Source organism: Phacochoerus africanus, chromosome 8, assembly GCF_016906955.1.
Source record: "Phacochoerus africanus isolate WHEZ1 chromosome 8, ROS_Pafr_v1, whole genome shotgun sequence".
In the NCBI taxonomy this organism is placed as follows: domain Eukaryota; kingdom Metazoa; phylum Chordata; class Mammalia; order Artiodactyla; family Suidae; genus Phacochoerus; species Phacochoerus africanus.
This window is the reverse complement of record NC_062551.1, coordinates 68,294,561-68,313,973: the sequence shown is the minus strand read 5'-3', so window position 1 is coordinate 68,313,973 and position 19,413 is coordinate 68,294,561. Positions and strand designations below refer to the sequence as shown.

The 19,413-nt window shown below is 51.2% G+C and overlaps 1 protein-coding gene and 1 non-coding gene across 3 annotated transcripts; both read right to left on the bottom strand.

Annotated features, from left to right (window-relative positions):
* Positions 1 to 1,895: 1,895 nt before the first annotated feature.
* On the bottom strand, positions 1,896 to 18,060 carry PARK7 (Parkinsonism associated deglycase). Of its 2 annotated transcripts, none has more exons than XM_047791531.1 (7): positions 17,859 to 18,060; positions 16,735 to 16,852; positions 14,581 to 14,682; positions 12,798 to 12,857; positions 11,621 to 11,690; positions 7,817 to 7,903; positions 1,896 to 2,231 (listed from the first exon to the last, which is right to left on the bottom strand). In XM_047791531.1, exons 2-7 carry the CDS (start codon positions 16,822 to 16,824, stop codon positions 2,071 to 2,073), a joined length of 570 nt encoding a protein of 189 aa, XP_047647487.1. In that variant the 5' UTR covers positions 16,825 to 16,852; positions 17,859 to 18,060; the 3' UTR covers positions 1,896 to 2,070. The 2 variants fall into 2 exon arrangements, with proteins under 2 accessions (XP_047647487.1, XP_047647489.1); XM_047791533.1 differs by having other exon boundaries at positions 17,971 to 18,030.
* Positions 15,205 to 15,276, bottom strand: TRNAE-UUC (transfer RNA glutamic acid (anticodon UUC)). Its single transcript has one exon. It is a non-coding gene; the product is annotated as a tRNA-Glu (tRNA).
* Positions 18,061 to 19,413: the final 1,353 nt, after the last annotated feature.

Below are 19,413 nucleotides of genomic sequence, written 5' to 3'. Positions count from 1 at the left end.
AGAGGCTCCCCATCCCATCCCCGAGTGGATCCAAATTCTCCATCCCCACCCACAATGGCCCCTCCAGCCCCCAGGGCTCTGCCACAGGGCCTTTGCACGTCCTGTTTCTTCTGCTGGAAGCTCCTAGCAGGTACCTGCCTTGCTGCCAGATCTCTCCCGCTCTCCCTGAGGTCATCCCCTCTCAGAGGCCTCCTCCACACACCCTTTGGGAAACTTCGCTGCCTCCTCACTCTGCTTGTCTTCCCAGAACATGGATGGTTCTGTTTTTCTCTCTGCAAGGATCCCACGATAGAAGCTCTGAGAGGCCAGCCTGTGCCCCCATGGCTCACTCCCAGCACCAGGAACAGGGCTGTGCACACAGGCTACAGCATAGCCGTGGCTGCCGAGTTCCATCCGCTCTACCCCAGGTCTCAGCTGGAGCCTCCTGGACCAAGGCCTGCCCCCACCTCATGAGGAGTCCTCCCTGTTCTTTCTCGCCCTGTCATCAGAAGTGCTTATCAAAATGTGGAATTATGATTGCTTTTTTTTCCCCTTTGGCCGCACCTGCGGCACGCGGAAGTTCCCAGGCCAGGGATCGAACCTGCACTACAGCAGTGATGCACTGAACCCTTAATCTGCTGCCCCATCCAGGAACTCCACGTTTGCATATTCAGCAACAAACATCTGCCTTGCCTTCCAGTTCAGGGGTCGGTAAACCCCACAGCTGCCAGGTATGGTGGTAGAGGATCTGTTGTGCGTGCACCCGCGCGCACACGCACACGCGCACACACACACACACACACACACACAGCCATCCTGATCGCCCGATGGAGCGATTGTGGCTGCCTTTGTGCTTCCAGGATAGAGGCAAGTACTTGTGACAGACTTTACAGTCCACCTGTCTGAAACACTCAGCACTTGGCCAGCCTTGTCAGCAAGTTCACGGGCCCCTGCATAGCCCCCTAGGAGGGTGGGAGGAACAGCTGGGTATAGGCTCGCTCTCAGGGCTGGGAGGGTTTTGTTTGTTGTGGGGTTTTTTTTTTTTGGCCGCACCCTCCGCACATGGAAGTTCCCCAGCCAGGGATCAAACTTGTGCCACAGCAGCAACCCAAGTCACTGCAGCGATGCCAGATCCTTTACCTGCTGTGCCACCAGGGAACTCCAGGGTTGGGAAGTTTTACTCAGGAGCCCAGCCCTCCACCTTCAGAAGCCTGCCCACTCCGGAGTTCCTTTGTGTCTTATCGGTCACTTATAAATGACGAAACAAAAAGGCCGAGGGAATTTCTCCCCCGTCAGCAAGTCCAGCTATTCTGCTTCAGGTGCAGATGGATCTTGGGTCAAGCAGCATCCTTAGCTTCCACCCCTCGTGTTTGAGCCTCTCTCAGGCCGGGCCTTTCCCCAGTGACAAGGTGGCTGCTGGCAGCCCCAGCTTTCCCACTGCTCCTCCTGAGCACTCAGACCAGAGGAGCCCAGCAGGTCCAGCAGAGACCCTTGCTGGGTGTCTCACCTGGGCCACTGAGTCAGTTATGTGGGGCTCTGGGGCTGGGCCTGGGCAGCCTGTGGGCTCGCAGGGTAAGCGAGCGGGTGCGGTGGCGTGAGCGGGGGAGCAGGCCAGACCCAACCCTGCAGGGTTTTCATTGCCTCCGGGGACTTCTGCCACAGTGGGAAAGCAGCATCAGTGCGCCGGAATTCACCGTCACCGCCAGCTTTGCTGGGGTTTTAATACCACATTAGAGAGACAGGTAATGGATGGGGGGAGGCCTCAAGCCTCTTAAATGTTTGCTTTATGCTTTTCCTCCGTGCTTACGGGTCACTTATTTCTGGGGCTGTATCAACAGGTAAGAGCTGCACACGAAGCTGATGATTTGGTTTCACACAAGAACATGGAAACTGGAGGTAAAAGCAGGAGCAGCCAGTAGTTTGCTAAATGCCCTATTTATTCGGGAAGCAGGGTCTGAAATGTGGGGACACGACTGTGGGGAGAGCATCTGCAGCTGTCGGGTCACAAGCTCGCCTCGGGGGCAGGCACGGAGCCACCCTCTGGGTTTAAAGCACCCTCGGGTGGAGGGGTTCCCGGCAGCCCGCTCAGCTCTAGTCTCTCAGAACAAGCGGGGCCTTCACTTGGTCGGCCACCTCCTTGCCGGCCAGGGCCTCGACAATGGCCAGAGCAAACTCGAAGCTGGTTCCAGGCCCCCGGCTGGTGAGGATCAGACCGTCCTTTTCCACGCGATTCTCTGAGTAGCTGTAATGACCTTCGAAACAAAGACAAGACAGGGTCACGTCCTCACGGGCTACCAGCACAGCCACGCACCCCACGGAGCCGTTCCCGCCGCCCCAGCGTGCTGCTGTCCCTCGGAAACTGACAGACGAGCGGAGCCCCCATGGCAAGGCCCTAGCCAGCCGATCCCAGATGCCTCAGGCACTCCAAGCTCATCAGGGCACACAGGACAGCATCAGAGCAGCTGTGCCCGCTTAAGAGTGGGGGACACCGACAACCACTGAAATGATGCGTGCGCGCGCGCGCGCACACACACACACACACACACCCCTGAGCCCGATGCCGCTACGCCGGCCCTTGAGTGAGGGGAGGTCTGGGAATGCCCATCACACACGTTTTCCTTCTGTGACAAGTGCAGGCGTCAGATCCGGGTGAAGGGCAGAGAAGGTGCCACCCCCAAACGCGCCACCTGGATGTGCTCATAAATTTGAGCGTGAGGCACCTGAACTACAGCAACCTCTGAACCCCCTTCTCTGCCTGAAGACAGGTCACCCCCCCCCCCCGGTCCCCAGGGCTCCCTCTCCCACTGGAGCCCCGTTACCAGCACATAGGCTCCCTCCCGCCCAGGAAGAGCACCAGCGCTGCTCCCTCCGCCCAGCTGGCTCTCTGGGTTTCAGCATTAGCACCGAGCCCCAGACAAGGTGTGTGTGAGCCCTGGGTCATCGGGGCCCTCCCTCTGTAAACGAGTCCCTCCTGCTCATTGTCTAGTCTCTAAGACACGGAGCCTTCACCTCCCCTGTCTGGCCTAGAGTGTCAGTGGCACCAAGGAGGCCCCCCAGGCACCAGGAAGGAACGCCCCTCCATATCCCCTCAGTGTCCAGCGCCCCCTTCTGGCTGCTCTCCGCCCCCCTTCCCCCAGCTCAGCAGCACCAAAAAAGGCACCCCTTCCCAACTGCACAGCAGGGCAGACCCAGTTCTGTCCCCATGAGACGCCTTCACCAACCTCCTGCAGCACCTGGAGGGGACCCTCACCCCTAGGCACCACACGCAGCCCTTGGGCCAGAGGGAAATGGAAAAGAACCTGCGTCCCAAGGGTCGAAGGGTGATCTGGACAGGGCTGGTGGCCACCAACAGCAAGGTCTCAACACAGGCAGGCATCGAGGGTGGCTGCCAGCCCTCTGTCCCAGGGTCACTCAGTGATGTGGCACACGAAGGACAGAGGCAGGGCGGGGGTCAAAAGCCCGCGAGGGTCCCCTGCGACATCCTGCCACATCCCGGCCCTGCAGGCAGGGGCAGGCACGCAGCGCACACGCCACCCCTGACCACCTCCCCCGCCCCACCCAGTGCAGCGCACCCCTCATCTGAGGACACGGCTTTATCTTGTTGCTCTTCCTGCTCCCACAGTCTAAGGAAGAGCTCACAGAAAAGCATCTCCCAAGCAGGACGCGTCTGCGGCACTAGTGACCTTCAGGAACCGCGTGCTGATACTCGGTCCTTCCAGGTGGATTCGCAGTGTGCAACTTAGGACTCCGGCCTCCAGGGAAGCACATCCCCCACCGTGGTAACTGACTACAGCACAGGAACATCTCCCAGCTACGCTCTCATAGAAAGCAAGAGGACCCTGGTCAGAGGGCAGAAGGTTTTCACAATCTAACCGTGTTTACTGATGGTTAAACCAGGCCAAGATCATCTGAAATGCTGAACTAGAAAACCAGCTGGGCTGGGCCTCCCCGAGCTGAGCGGGCAGCCCAGACCGGGCGGCGGGAGGCCCGACTCTGAACGTCCACTTACCATCTCTCCGTGGGTAAGATCTTAGAAACACGGCTTCAACTGGCTAAAGACTGTGAACACTTCCCCGGTGCCTGGGGGGTTCAACTGGCAAGAGCGGGGTCTATTTGCCGCCCGCCTCCCCCTAGTGGCCGCAGGGAAGAACAACACCTGCAGTGCACCAGCAAGGACACCTGCCAGTCATCTTTTCAACTTGAAGCCAACACCACAAAGCAAAGCAGCTCAAAGCAAAGCAGCTCAAAGCCCAGAGCTGCAGTGCGTGGCGGGGGGCTGCTTCCACCTGCCTGTCGGCCCCTCACCTATGTGGTTTGTGAGCCACAGCGGCGTAAAGGCCCAGAGCCCAGAATACCAACTACCTGCCTTTCTCAAGGAAAAGCCACGGCACCCTGAACACAGGCAGCTCTGGGTTCAAATCCCAGGCCTGCCACTTAGAAGCCGCCTGGCCATCCCCCCGAGCCTCCCTCTTCTCTTCTGTAAAACGGGGATGATGCCAACCTAAGAGGACTGTGGTGGGAAGCCAACCAAACACCAGTACCAAGCGGGGGTGTCCCTCCTACAGCCTGGCCGGTGCCAGCAGCTGGGCAGCCCAGCACCAGGCACTCACCAGTGGGCCCTTCTCCAGCACAGGCTGCACGATGGGTGACATTCTCGGTGCGTTAACACCTGTTGACCCACGAAGCCTGCCAACGCCCCTGTGAGGGGGCTACTGTCACCCTCAGGTAACAGATGAGGAAACTGAGGCCCAGGGCGGGTAGGGACCTGCCATGAGCGCTGGGGCTGCCTGGCTGCAGGGCCCTACTCCCTCTGCTCAGCGCCGTGACCGGGCAGCCGAAGCTCACCGAACAACCGAACAACAGACAGATGAGAACTGAAACAACATCAAAGCTACATCACTACTCATTTGAAAGCTGAGAGAAAGGAAGACTGCCCTTCAGGGCGGACTGTTTACGGAGTGAGCGGGTTCACATGGATCTTAACCTGAGGACTGCGAAAAGGATGGGCGGCAGGAGGGCCTCCTGGAGGAGACACCCAGGAAGTGATCAGAACTCCAATTCTCAGAATGTTGTTCTGAGCAGCAGAAAGTGCAAACATTTTGTGCTTCCAAGAGGGCTCGCTGACTCAATTCAATGCCTTAACTTGAACGTGCGTGGGAGCCTCACGGGACAGAGGCGGGGCCGGTTCCAGCCAGACCCTGGCAGGTGGCCTTCACCTCCCCCAGACTGTTTCCTCATGTGCTAAGCCAGGACCCGTCTTGCTGGACACCAAGGCTCAAGATAACGCGTGTGAACGTGCCCCACAGATGCCCACGAGTTAACAATCTTATCTTTTGCCATCTCTGATCAACCTCAACCTTCTGGAGGCATTACGAGGAACGCGCTATGAGATACAGCTTCAGGTAACAGATGCACGCGTGCCCCTCATGTGCACCAACTACTCAGGGAACCAGATTCTGTTCTCTCTCACCCTCCAGAACCCCTCCAGTGGATCAAACTAAAGTAAATTTCTACATTTAAAAAATGCTCAGAAGGCAGAGCCTTAAAAAAAAAAAAAAATCAGAGTTCCTGTCGTGGCTCAGTGAAAAACAAATCTGACGAGCATCCATGAGGATGAGGGTTCATTCCCTGGCCTCGCTCAGGGGGTTAAGGATCCGGCGTTGCCATGAGCTGTGGGGTAGGTCGCAGACATGGCTCAGATCTGGCGTGGCTGTGGCTGTGGTGTAGGCCAGCGGCTGTAGCCTGGGCACCTCCATATGTCATAAGGTTCGGACCTAAAAGGAACAAAAAAAAAAAAACCCCCTCAATTTTCACACAGATGGTTTTATTGACAACTTACTATCTTTCTAGTAACTACAATAAAATCACAGATTTTCAAGAAAATGCTACTTTGGGTTGAATTTAAGATGATGCATGGACTCTAATACATGGCACAAATGACCCTCTCCACAGAAAAGAAACTCATGGACTCGGAGAACAGACCTGTGCTTGCCGAGGGGGAGGGAGTGGGCTGGATGGGGAGCTTGGGGTTAACAGATGCAGACTATTGCCTTTGGAATGGACTGGCCATGAGATCCTGCCGTGCAGCACTGGGAACTCTGTCTGGTCACTTATGACGGAGCAGAATAACAGGAGAAAAAAGCATGTGTACGTGTACGTGTGACTGGGTCACCCTGCTGCCCAGTAGGAAAAAACAGTATTGGAGAAATAATAATTTTTTTTTTTTTTTTAAAGATGATGCAGAATGTCCAAAGTGAAGCCCAATGTAAACTATGGACTCTGGGTGATGCTGACGCATCCTGCAGGCCCATCGACCGTGATGAAGGGCCCACCCGACAGGGAAAGGAGGTGCGGTGAGCAAGACTGGGCGGGGGCATGGGGACTCTGGACTCTTTGCTTAATTTTGCTGTGAGCCTAACACTCCTCTAAAGAATAAGATCTACTGGTTCTTTAAAAGTCAGTAAAACGAAAAAAGGCATCCCTGGACTTTGCTATGAAAAGATAATGTGTAACATACTCCCTCTGCTTTTAGTTGAGGATAAGCCCAGAGCGGAACTGAGACAGGCGCGAAGATATATCCATTGCTCAGCTGTTTTCAAACCCGCTTTTGATGCTCTCAGTCTTTTTATTTCGCTGCTGGTCTTTGGCTGGGGGGTGTTTCAAATGGGGCCGGTCGGCCAGTCTCCCCACTGGCTGAGGCCAGGTGGGTCACTTGCGGCTTCCAAGTGGAAAGCTCTGGTTCCCTTGCACACGTCCACACTGGGGTGCCTCCAGGGTCTGCACCCTCTGGGACAACCTCTGGGTGGTTCTGCACATCCCAGGGTCTCTGCCTCCCTGCGACATGCACTCTAGGGACAAGAGACACTGCCTGGCTGGTGCTCTGGATGTCACACTGAGACGAGGGAGCTACTCCTGAGGAAGCACCAGCAGCGGCACAGCCAGACGTCCAGGTGCTGGTTCCTGAGGAGATGCCTCATGTTCTCATATTTGATGCAGAGGTGTCTGCTAGCTGCTAACTTCCAGAGGGCAGAGGCAATGACATGCTTTTTAAAATAAACCTCAAGTAACAAGCAACATAAGGGAATGGGGGGAAAAAAAAAAAAAACCTTGGTAAATTACCAAAAAAAAAAAAAAAAAGTAAGGGATACAAAGTTAGGTTAAAAAAGCAAGCTGCAGAATGTATTTACTAAATCCAATTTGAGAAAAACATTAAACTACTAGAGAGTTACACAAGAGACTTTTGACAGAAATTGCCTCTAAAAAGCAGAAAAGGGGGTGGGAAGTTAGAAACATTTATTTTTACTTCGTCTCTTTCTGCACTGCCTCTTTTTCCCACACGGATGGAAATTGTTTTCATAAAAATAAGTTAATAAACATTCAACATCTAACTGATATTTATAAAAGTATCCTGTCAGCAAGGCGAACGGCCTGCCTCTGGGGAAGGGAGCAACGTCCATTTAACCTTGGGGGACCAGGGGCAACAGGGCACCTTCTGAAATAGCCGTCAAGGTTTAAAATTTACCCTCAGACCACTGGCACCGTATCTAGTAAAAATACTTCTTAAACTGGCATTGGCCACCACATCCATCCGTGAGCACCAGAATCTGGCTGGCCTCTGGCTCAGCACTCATGCCCCCAGGCGTGTGTACGCAGAGACCCGCGTGTGCTCATCTCTCGAGCTCCGAGCTCCAGCGCGTGCAAGGGAAGCGAGGAAGCCGTCCCCCCCACCTCCACGGAGAAGACCCAGGAGTTCGTTTTGTCACCGCATCTACCAAGCAGGAGACGACGAGATGGTACAGCGGCCCGAGAACACACGCACACACGTGGATCTACTTACTTCCGTTCATCATCTTGTCTTTAGCAAGTGGGTGCGTCGTAACTTTGCTTCCAAAACCGATCTCATGAGCCAACAGAGCCGTGGGACCTAAAAAGAAGAAGAAGAAAAAGACTGAAGCGGCGATATAGAAAAACTTATGTTTTAACAATTGTAGCAACCAAGCAAAATTATTCTTCAACACCAGGAGGCTCTTATTTAAGATACGCTTGGCATTCTGAAGTTAAACCTCAGCACGAGAGGAAAGGTACGTGGACAGTAAACCATCTGCCGAGCACACGTGGCAAAAACGTACAAACTCAAAATACGTCCGTGACCATTTAATCGGAAAGATTTACCTTCATACCCAAGGAGCAAAGAGAGACACAGACCCGGCCCCCTGGAGGGACAGGCTGCTGGGCTTACTGGGACAGCCAGGAGCGGAGACCCCCGAGGGCTAAACGCCTGGTCTCACTCCTTGCAGATCAAAGACCCAGGTACACATTAAAGGGCCTCGCGCTCTCTGAACCTCTGGGACAGTTTCATTCTCCTACTTGAAAAGGAAAAGGCCACACTGGCCCATCTGCCTATCGCAACACGTCCTGCAGGGAGATCACTGACTTGAACAGGGACTACTGTCCCAGCCCGAGGAGAGCCCCTGAGACGCCCACATCTGAGACATAAAAGCACCGGCCTTTCCTCCTAAAAGCCATGACCCCGAGAACATATGAGCACAAACGCCAGTCGTGACCCCCTAGGCCTCTCCTCTTAAAAGAAAGTTTATAAAAAAGCAGGTGCTGACGAGATTTTTATCCAGATGTCGTCAACTGAAAATGGCCAACTTCCCTGGTAATCACAAGCATTCGCTAAGCCACCAAAAAATAACCACTATCACCTACAAAAACTTTCGAAGAGCAGCCTGACCTTCACCGGCCGGGGCAGCACGGCCAAAGCCCTGGAACAGAACCTGTACACTTTACCTTCTGCAAACCCGAGCATTTGCTCTGGCTGACCTTTCATTTTTCCAGAAGGTTCCAAGGGAAAAGTAGTTATATAACAGACCACAGGCCACTCAGATCTTAGCTGCTACTAGCAGGAGGAGCAAACCAATAACATATCATGACATAAACTTTCTGCCTACCCCCAGGTGCCAAACCGAGTCCTCACTTATACCGGACATCAGAAACCTTTCAGCACCGCTGGTGTCCCCTTCCGCCTTGCTTGCACTCAGCATACGAGAGCTACGTATGGCAGCAGACGTCAGAAGTCTGTAAAAGTTGAGTCATTATCACTCCACTTTTAATTGAATGGATTCATGAATTACTTTCTTATTTTGTAAGATTTTAGGATATACGAAGTAACTTCCATTATCCTGTATTTTCAAGCAAATGTCAAGAGATGAGCGATACTACAGTGAAGACCGGGCTCACACAGTGAGTCCAGAACTGCCGGGCTGTGCCCTCAGGTGATAAAATCACCGCCTATAATAACGTTAATGAATGTATGTGCACTCGCAGTGACGCCTTCTGGGGCTTAAGAATCCTATCTGGAAAGCCAGAGGCGATATTTAACTACTTCTGCCACTTGAAGCGCTGAAGGATGAAAGGTGGCCACGTCTGCAGCCGGGGTCCAGCTCGAAGCAGGGAGTAGGGGCACAGCAGACAGAAAAAAGAGAAGCCTTGGCGGAACCGGAGAAGGCCAAGAGCGCCACCGTGTGGTGATTTCGCAGAAGGACCATCACAGCCACCCCTGCCCCTCCGGCTGTCAGGTCCCTGGTCCCTGGTACCTGGCCTGTGCTTATGCCTGGAGCCCAGCATGTGCCAGCTGCCCCTTCCTGTCCAGGCTTCCCTCCCCCTGCCCTGCCCAGAGTGGATCTCACTTTATTTTCTTCTTGCGAGAAAATCCTTTCCAGCGGGTCTCCCTCAGTCACTTAAGGGTGAAGCGAATATTCCTGGAGCTCAATCAACAGCCCCACCTCCCACCTGCAGCACTTAAGGACCACCTGGCTTTCCCTGGCCGACGTGAAACACCCAAGTCCTGGCCTTCGAGCCTCCCCATCGCGCTCACGCTCGGGTCACTCCTCACCTCACCCCCCCCCCGCCCCACCTCTTCCTCGTGTGTGCAGCACGGTCAAGGCACCACCGACGTCTGGAGGCAGGTGTGCGTGAGCCTCCGGAGCCCGGTCCTCACGCCTGCCCGAGCAGAGGCGGGAACCAGATGCGGCTGATGACTGTGCCACCACAGGGACCCCAAAGGACACGCTGACAGGTGGTTTTAGCTTTCGGCGGATAAGTGGACTGGCGCTCCCCAAACCCTTCCTTCCCTCCTCCCCTGGCTGAAGCACAGGGAGGGAGGCAGTGTCCCGGGGCAGGGGGGGCGTGGGGATGGACCAGGCCAGGTCCTTCACTGACCAACAGAACCTCTCTCTTCCTCCTCAAACAGGGATGTGGCTGCTTGGCTGCAGTATCCTTCAGCAGATAAACCCCTGAGCCCCAAAGGCAGGTCAGAGGTCAGTGTCAACTGGAACCCAAGGCCGGGGTCTGCCGGGTGGGGGCCCCTCAGGCCTTCCTGGTGCCAGAGCAGAGGTTCTCCGACACTGAGGCCTTGAGACCCTTCGGCTACTGCATGAGTGACACCGACCAAGGACGGCCACGCCAGTTAGAGATGAAACCCGGGGAGGGCTCGCAAACGAGACTGACTAGGCAGGCACACAAGCCAGGCCTGAAGGACGACACCGTTGCACGCAGACGTCACTCCTGTGAGGAGAAGGAGGAGCAGCGGGGCAAGTGTTAGCAGCGTCTGCTCGGGCCGTCTACACCCTTTGAAAAACTGAGAACCACCACTCTAGTGCAGACTGCCCAGACCCCTGGTCTACGGCTTCTTTTAAAGAGTCTATTGTAGGAAACGAAACATCAACGTGGCATTTTGTCTAACCATCCAGACAGTTGTTTACGTATTCGCTCTTCTGGCAAACATTTACTAAAGACCTACGAACACGAAGAGCATCTGCCAAAATTAAACTATGAAAAAAAAGCAAGACGGCAGAATATCATCTGATACTAGGGCAAAAAGAATGGGTTTTAAAGCGTCAGAAAACCCAGTGTTCGCCGTTTTCAGAGATGTGGGGACGTCTACGGAGCATGAACCACCTTACTCTAACCTAAGTGGGCGCTCACACAGCACCTAAGACCCCGCGAGCGCGCGACACTGGGGGTCAGGCGGAAAGCACCACAGGGGGAGCGCAGGGCAGAGCTGCTGTGCGGACATCTGCCCGATTCCTGCTGACCATGCACTGGCAGCTCCACCTTCTGGCACGGGGATTTGCTGTAACGGGCTGTTTACTGAATTCCAGGGGCCCTATTTCCCTCACGGTCCACCGAACATGGAAAACCACTAAGTTTCACAGAATGTGGACTAAAGGCTCAGAGACGCAGAAAATGGAACTGCAGCCATTTCCGAAATGACACCAATCTCACGCCACCCAAACTAAATACACTAGCACAGGTGCCCCTCATGCTTCATGGAGAAGTATTTGGAACAAAATTTTACAATGAAGACGTATTCCCATTTGTTGTTTTTTTTTTTTTCAGGGCCGCACCCGCAGCATATGGAGGTTCCCAGGCTAGGGGTTGAATCAGAGCTACAGCTGCCAAGCCTACACCACAGCCATGGCAACGCCAGATCTTAGCCATGTCTGTGACCTATACCACAACTCATGGCAATGCCAGATCCTTAACCCAATGAGCGAGGCCAGGGATCGAACCCACGTCCTCAGGGATACCGGGTGGGTTCGCTGACCACTGAGCCCAGCTTGGCCCTGCACGTTACCTGCACAGATGGCTGCTATGAGGCCCTTCCTCTTCTCCTGCTCCTTCAGGATGTCCTTCACAGCAGCAGACTATGCAGAGAAACAAAAAACACATCACGTTATCACTGAGCCACAGCCATCTCTGGCTAAACGCTGGTAGGCTCTGATTTTAGATTAAAACCACAAGATCTTCCATCTGACTCTCTTTCGGTGTTGCGAAATTGTAGATACAAACACTACCAAATCTTTCTATCTTCTTAGACCCAGGCAAGGTATTTATTATAAGAAAAAAGACACTCTTTTCTTAAAGATGTTTAAAGATAAGATGAGAAAAAGCAACTTCCCTTGAGCACATTAACCCCTGCCATTCTGTACTGGAGGGAAAAAGACACAGGAGGGAGGGAACGTGGTGTTTGGGGTGTTTCCAGACGGCAGCGTGGGGAGCAGAGCCCAGCAGTTCCAAATTCTGACTCCATCTGTTGCCTGGGCTTGTCTGCCCTGTGCCCTCCTCTTCCTTCCTGCAGGCTGACTCCTCACATAAGACAAAATGAAGAGGCAGTGGCCTCTTTTAGGCCACTTTTCATCCAAGCTGGCAGCTCTAGCTCCTGGCAGCTTCCCTAACCCCAGTGGCTGAGGAGCCAGCCAGTCTCCCACCATCCTGTGCTTAACCCGTCTCAAGCACAAAATGAATCATTCTGCTGCGGGGAAAAAAAAAAGGAGTCTTACACTGGCCTGTATTCACAGACTCTGTTCATAACTCTTCCACCAACTCTGCTTACTTTTATAGTAAATGTTGTGAGAAATGATTTTTAAAAATGAAGCAGGAACATGGGAGTTCCCGTTGTGGCACCTGGAAATGAACCCGACTAGGAACCATGAGGTTGCGTGTTTGATCCCTGGCCTCACCCAGTGGGTTAAGGATCCGGTGTTGCCGTGAGCTGTGGCGTAGGTCGCAGACAAGGCTCAGATCTTGAGTTGCGGTGGCTGTGGTGTAGGCCGGCAGCTACAGCTCTGATGAGACCCCCTAGGCTGGAAACTTCCACATGCCTAGGGTGTGGCCCTAAAAAAAAAAAAAAAAAAAGCTAGAACACCATTTTGTTAATTTCACCATTTCCTATTCAATTCACAGCCTCCTTCCTGAAATATTTTAGTAACAAATTCAGCAGACACTGCAAAGCTACCTTATGCAATTCTTACCTCCGATAAATTCTGTGCGCCCAGATTGCCTCCCGGCAGAACCACCACGTCATAAGGTCCCTGCAGAGATTTAAAAAATAAAGTGAAAATGTTTCATTTAAAATGTGTATTAAACAAAACACTTTCAGATTTTAAATATGGGTCATGGCCAAAAAAAAAAAAAATTGCTCTGTTCACATCAGAACAATTAAATAAAGTGTTTCTCTATAATGGAATATTGTAACTAGCAAAAATGCAGAAAATTATTTCATTCTTGTAAAAAGAACATACATGTGTGTAGATGCATATGCGTACACACTTACACACCCCCCCACTTACGTGTGTATGGCGTACAGAGCCTCACAGACAAAGGCGGTGGCCAACTGAGGCGGGGGGAGGCGGGAATGAGAAACGGACATTTGACATTTGACTTTGCGTTGGTCTGTCCAACAGGAGTTGTTTTCCAGTAAGAATGTACACAGTAACAAATAATTAAAAGAGAAACAAACAGTAAAAGGCACAAAATTGCTTTAACCTTATGGGGGATAAAAATGCAGTATTTTAGTATCCTGGATACCAACACATCCTAGAAATCTAACAGTTTCAAACTTGCTGAAATTACAATATAGAAATTGGTTTAACAACAGTGTTTTAAAATACTTGAAAAGTTCTTAAAATTTAGTCATTAAGCCAATTATGAAACGAATTTAGTACACTTTTAGTGCAACACGTATTACTTAGAATTACTTTCAAAGACTATAAACGTCCGGCGTTTTTTTTAAAACCGAGGAAAACTAAAAACAAAATCTGTAAAGTACAGAAATTCTTTCACCCTTTTAGCAAGACAAAGTAACCACTGCTCTAAGACACCCAGACCTGACCAGAGGACAAGAAAAACAGGGAAGGAATTTTTACTTCTACTCTCTCATGTTTAAACTGCTGTGCAGAAAGTTTCAACAATTTATATGTAAATACCAACACTCTTACAGGCCACAGCCTCGCTCTGAATATTCGAGTGTATGAGAAAGGAATACATGTTTTCAGCACCTAGGACCCAGAAGCACATGGACTCATTCTCCCAGGTTCCCCAGCAGAGCATAAAAGGCCATCGTGAGCTGGCGCTGCCACCTTTCTGCCACATCTCTGCTCCAAGGGGGCACAGCCCACACTCCTGCCACCCCAGCCCCTTCGGCCTGAGCCCTGTGAGAGCAGCTGCCAAAGTGCCTGACATGTGTGGGTGGGCACATGTCTGAGGGACTGCACCTCTCCACAGATTCCCATAAATGCTGGTCCCCTCAAAGTGAGGGCTGCAATTCTAAAGATACTGAAACAGTGACACAATTTACAGAGAACTCTTACTCCTCCCTGCATCCAACCACGAGCCTCCTATGAGCTGTTCCGTGTAAAATGAATCACACAACCACACCTGTGTCACCGCCAAAGGAAAGAAAGGTAGCTTTTGAAGAAGAAAAAAAAAAGAAGCATTCCAATAAAGAGTAAGAAATGACGGGGAAACACGCAGGTGACCCTGCTGTTTTAAGGAATGTGACCCTAACAGGAGGCGAGGCTGCAGGCACCCACACCGCCTACGCTCGGAGGCGGGGCCCTGCCAGCTTCCGCGGACACAGAATGGAAGGCGAAGCTCTCCACTTCGCAGGGCCGAGTTTAGTGGCAAAGACGTCCAAGCAAAGTCACCTTCTTACAATAAGCCTGTGCTAACGGCAGCCTTAGGTGTAGTCAAAGACAGCTCAAGAAACTGGCAAAGGAGCCACAGGAGGAGTCATTCCCAGGATGGAGCACAAACCTCTTTTTTGGCATCTTCCAGGCTGGCGTCGGGACAAATGACAACATCTCGGCTACACTGCACCGGATCTTTTCCAGCCAGGCCTGCAACGGTGACCTTAATCTAAGAGAAAGACGTCATCGTGATATTTCAGAACACTGAAACATAAATTTAGAGTAACATTTTCACAGCTGCCATGTGTCTTAAAAAAACTTGGCAGGAAATACTGCAACAAAACCATGCTGACTTTAGGCTCATGTGCTGCTTAACTATCGCTCACCTCTAGGTCTGTCCCCATTGCCTGGGACACTGAGAATCACAGATGCTGTCCCAGCACTCTGTCTGCCTCATGTCCTTCCTCCCACCAGGGGGTCTGGTTTGGGTGATCAATCAATACGATCATTCTATTCACAATCCACCTGCCAAGCTGGTGTTGCCATTTAAACCTCACGGGATTTTCGTAAGGTAGAGACGTGAGCTAAAACAACAAAATGCTACCCTACCTTGCAAAAATGCATAAAGTAGGCAATACTGAGAAAAATGGGAATTTTCCTCAAGGCTGGTGGGCCCAGGTATCAGCACTTTAGTCTGTTTTGTTGTTTTGTCTTTGGCGGTGGTGAGCGGCGGCTCGATGTGGGATCTCAATTCCCAGACCAGGGATCGAACCTAGGCTGCAGCAGTGAAAGTGCCGAGTCCTAACCACTAGACCACCAGGGAACTCCCACATGCTAGTATTCTGGATGGTTTGACAGAATCCAATAACATCGACCAACCGACCAGCAATTCCTTTTAGGCTCAGAGTCTAGAGAACTTCCACACTCCGAACAAGGAATCCTGTCCCAGAGCATGACGATCCTGTGAAGCGATGTAACAGAAGAAAGGACAGTGCAGGCATCTTCCTGTGGTGCGATACTGAGCAGCAATTTTAAATTAAGCAGACTGGATCGGTACCTTTAGTACAACGTGAGCACTTTAAATATTTCACTGACTGATGGCTGGATGGAATAATGTCTCTGTGCCTCCGTTTCTTTAACTGTAAAAGGAGGATGGCAATAACTTTTTATTATTGCCCTTGGTGTAACTTGCAACAGCAGAGTTACCACTCAGAGTTGTTGTAACATTTTAAGAAGAGAATGCAAGTGCTCAGAATGACACCCAGCACGTAGTACAAGCTATGTAAGCATTCAATGTTATGATACAGGTTTATAATACAGACAAAATGAGAGCTGGAGCCTAATGCTACTTGAAAGACACGCACAGGATGGATACACCTTAGTGTGAGAAGAGTCTTGATCTCCAGGCCCAGAAGGGGAATAGGATTAGGGAAATTTACAAACAGGGCTTTAGGATGCTTTATTCCTTTAAAACTTGTTTGTTCTTCAAGAAACAGGTGTGACCTGGAGAAGAGACTTGCCTTCCCAGAAGGGAGGGGCAGGGGGAGGGGCATATTGGGAGTCTGTGCTCAGCAGATGCAAACTACTACACATACAATGGATAAACAACAAAGTCCTACTGTATACCACAGTGAACCATATTCACTTCCCCATAATAAACCATAATGAAAAAGAAAATACAAGACAGAACGTGTGTGTGTGTGTATATACATACGAATCACTCTACTGTACGTCAGAAACCAACACGACACTGTAAATCAACTGCACTTCAATTAAATAAAATTCAAAAAAAAAAAGAAACAGGGGTTCCTGTCGTGGCTCAGCAGAAATGAATCTGACTAGGATCCACGAGGACGCAGGTTTGATCCCCGGCCTCACTTGGTGGATTAAGGATCCAGCATTGCTGTGAGCTGTGGTATAGGTCGAAGATGCGGCTCAGATCTGGCGTTGCTGTGGCACAGGCCAGCGGCTACAGCTCGGATTTAACCCCTCGCCTAGAAACCTCCCTATGCTGCAGGTGTGGCCCTAAAAAGACAAAAAAAAAAAAAAAAAAAGAAACAAAACAAAAAAACAGGTCTGAAAGAAATATGGGATGTTAACAAGTACTAAATGTGGAAAGTGTATAAACAGGTAATTGGTTCTATGTAGTCTCTGTACGGTCGTGTACTTTTGAAATATTTCATAAAGTACACCGAACATTACTCCATTCAAAATGACAAAAATCAAAAAAGAAAAAAATGTTTTAAAAGGGAGGAGGGCTAGAAAACTTTGGAGGACTTACTCCAGCTCGTCTCATGACATCTACAGGGATAACCGTCTCCATCTCCTCTGCTCCTTTAGCCAGGATGACCAGAGCCCTTTTAGAAGCCATTCTTATGTTGTATTTTCTGAAGACTTAACTGGAAAGAAAGAAGAAGAAGAAAAAAAAAAGATTTCGGAAAAACCTTCACCCTCTAAGAGCCAAAAACTTTCAATTTAGGAACATTTTTAAGCAGAGTAAGTGCTCCTACAGAAAGGTTTTGATAGATGAGCACAACTGAATAGGAAGAAGCACTTTAGGTTAACGCTGGTTCCCAAAGAATTTCAGCTGCTGCTCTTTGAGGTGAAAACACAGTAAGGTTGCCACCACGTGTCATTATTGCTTAGATTTTGTTTTTTTTAAATCCAATTTCCAATAACATATCACAGACGAGGTTTTCCAAGACCCAAGTTCCTAGGTCTTGCATTTCACACAATGCGGGGGAGATAAAACGCCTCCTTTTTTCAAGCACTAGTTCACAAGGACGGGACTGAACTTTCACGGGTAAAACACGAAATACACAGTTTTTAACTATTAGCCCCTGAAATTTTTGGAGGGAATTTTTTTTTTTTTTAGTTCCAATAACTGCACTGAAAATTCTGGGGCGGGGTGGGGGTTAACAGTGTTAAATATTTGAACACTTTTTTTTCTTAAACGACAGATTAAGATGGGAATCCCCCTCGTTAGACCCAATCCTGCTAGACTGTCTCTCTTTGCACTTAGCTCTCTTACACATGAGAATTGCTAAGCTAGGGTCTGAACAGCTTATAGCCTACTCTTTTTCTAGAGTTTGTTTTCCGTGCAAAACGGATTATAATAAAATGACGTCAGCAAACTCAAGATTAACTAGCCCCAAGCGGGTGGGACGGTATGCACGCAAATTTTCGCAGCCGTAGCGCTGGTACCACGCCGGCGGCCGAAGGCGTCATCCGCTCACCCCGGGAGGCCGCCTGATTCCATCCGTGCTCCCCAAGGCCCTGAGCCTTGGGGACCCTCTGTGGGCGCTCCCTTCCGCGGCCCCGCCCCCCTCCAGCGGGGGCTCAGCGCCCCCTCGCTGCCCCCAGAGCCACGGCCTGCGCACGCGCCGCGCTCCCCAAGGCCCCGACCTGAACCTCGCCTCTTCCCGCAGACGCAGCGCTTCGGCCTGTTATGGTCCCTGCGAGGACAATTGGGCCAGAACCGGACTAAACGGGAATCTACCCGAGTACGCACGCGTACCCCCAGGCTACGGCCTCAGCCCCGCACCGCGCAGGCGCACGCCTCCCGGCTTGTCATCGCCCCGCACCGCGCACGCGCACGCCACCGGGCCGGCATCCTCAGCCCCGCACCGCGCAGGCGCACGCCGCCGGGCCGGCATCCTCAGCTCCGCACCGCGCAGGCGCACGCCGCCGGGCCTGCAACCTCAGCCCCGCATCCTCAGCCCGGCACTGCGTAGAGGTAGGGCGCGGGCCTCGCGTTACGTCACATCCGGCCGAACCCAGCTTGGAGAACTTTGGGGTTCGCCTGCCTGTTGTACCCACACAGTGCGCCCTGGCGCGCCCTGAAATGAACCCGCTTTGTGCCTCAGCCTAGACGTGTTGTGCGGTCTGGAGAGCCGTGGCGGCTTTCTTTAAACATACATTTTAGCAAAACAGAATTGTTTCTTTACGCCGCCTGTGTGGACCTAGGTCTCCCTTTGCATTGTTCCTATTTCCTGGAGCTCCTTCTCAAACGTTGCCTCCGCACTATTAGGATTCTTCAAAGTCTTCCCAAGCTTCATCACCTGTTCCCGTGACTAATTGGGTTAGGATGGATAATTTCACGTGTATTAGTTTCTCAAAAAACAATTTTTTTTAAAAGTATTCCAATGCTGCTTCTGCATCCACAGGATTAGTGTGACAACTGAGCACATAATTCAGACCTATCTCCAGGCGTACCTGGGAGATAACACATGGGTCCCAGACAACCGCTATAAAGCAACTATGCAATAAAGGCAAACAGGACTTTTTTTGGTTTTCTAGTGCACATAAAGTTACATTAACACTATACTTTAGTCTATTAAGTGGGCAATAGCATGTTTTTAAAAAGTACATACCGTATTTTAAAAATACCTTATTCCTGGAGTTCCCCTTGTAGCTCAGCGTATTTTCATGAAAATACGGGTTCTATCCCTGGCCTCGCTCAGGGGGTTAAGGATCTGGCATGGCGGTGAGCTGCGATGTAGGTCGCAGGTGCAGCTTGGATCTGGTGTGGCTGTGGCTGTGGCTGTGGCTGTGGCAGGCATCTGTAGCTCCCATTCCACCCCTAGCCTGGGAACTTCCATATGCAGCGGGTGCGGCCCTAAAAAGCCAAACAAAACAAAATAAACAAAAAACCCCACGGTAGCCCTCCCAAATTTCCCTCTAAAATCTGATACAAGCTGGCCTTCCTTTCATCTCCTTGCAGTTGCCTATGGTTCGCCTTAGTTGGCTTGTCCTGAATTGTAATCCTTCTACTATTCGGTAAACTCATTTTAGCTAGCTAAAGGCCTTGTTATTTTATTTTTTTAAGATCCACAATCTCAAAGTTTAGTTTTGGAAATCTTTGAATATTGCTACTTTTGCTAGTCTCCAAATCCAAAATGATAACGGTTACATTGAGCAGAGGGCTCGCATCCCTGGTAGCAGGTCCCTATCCAGTTCC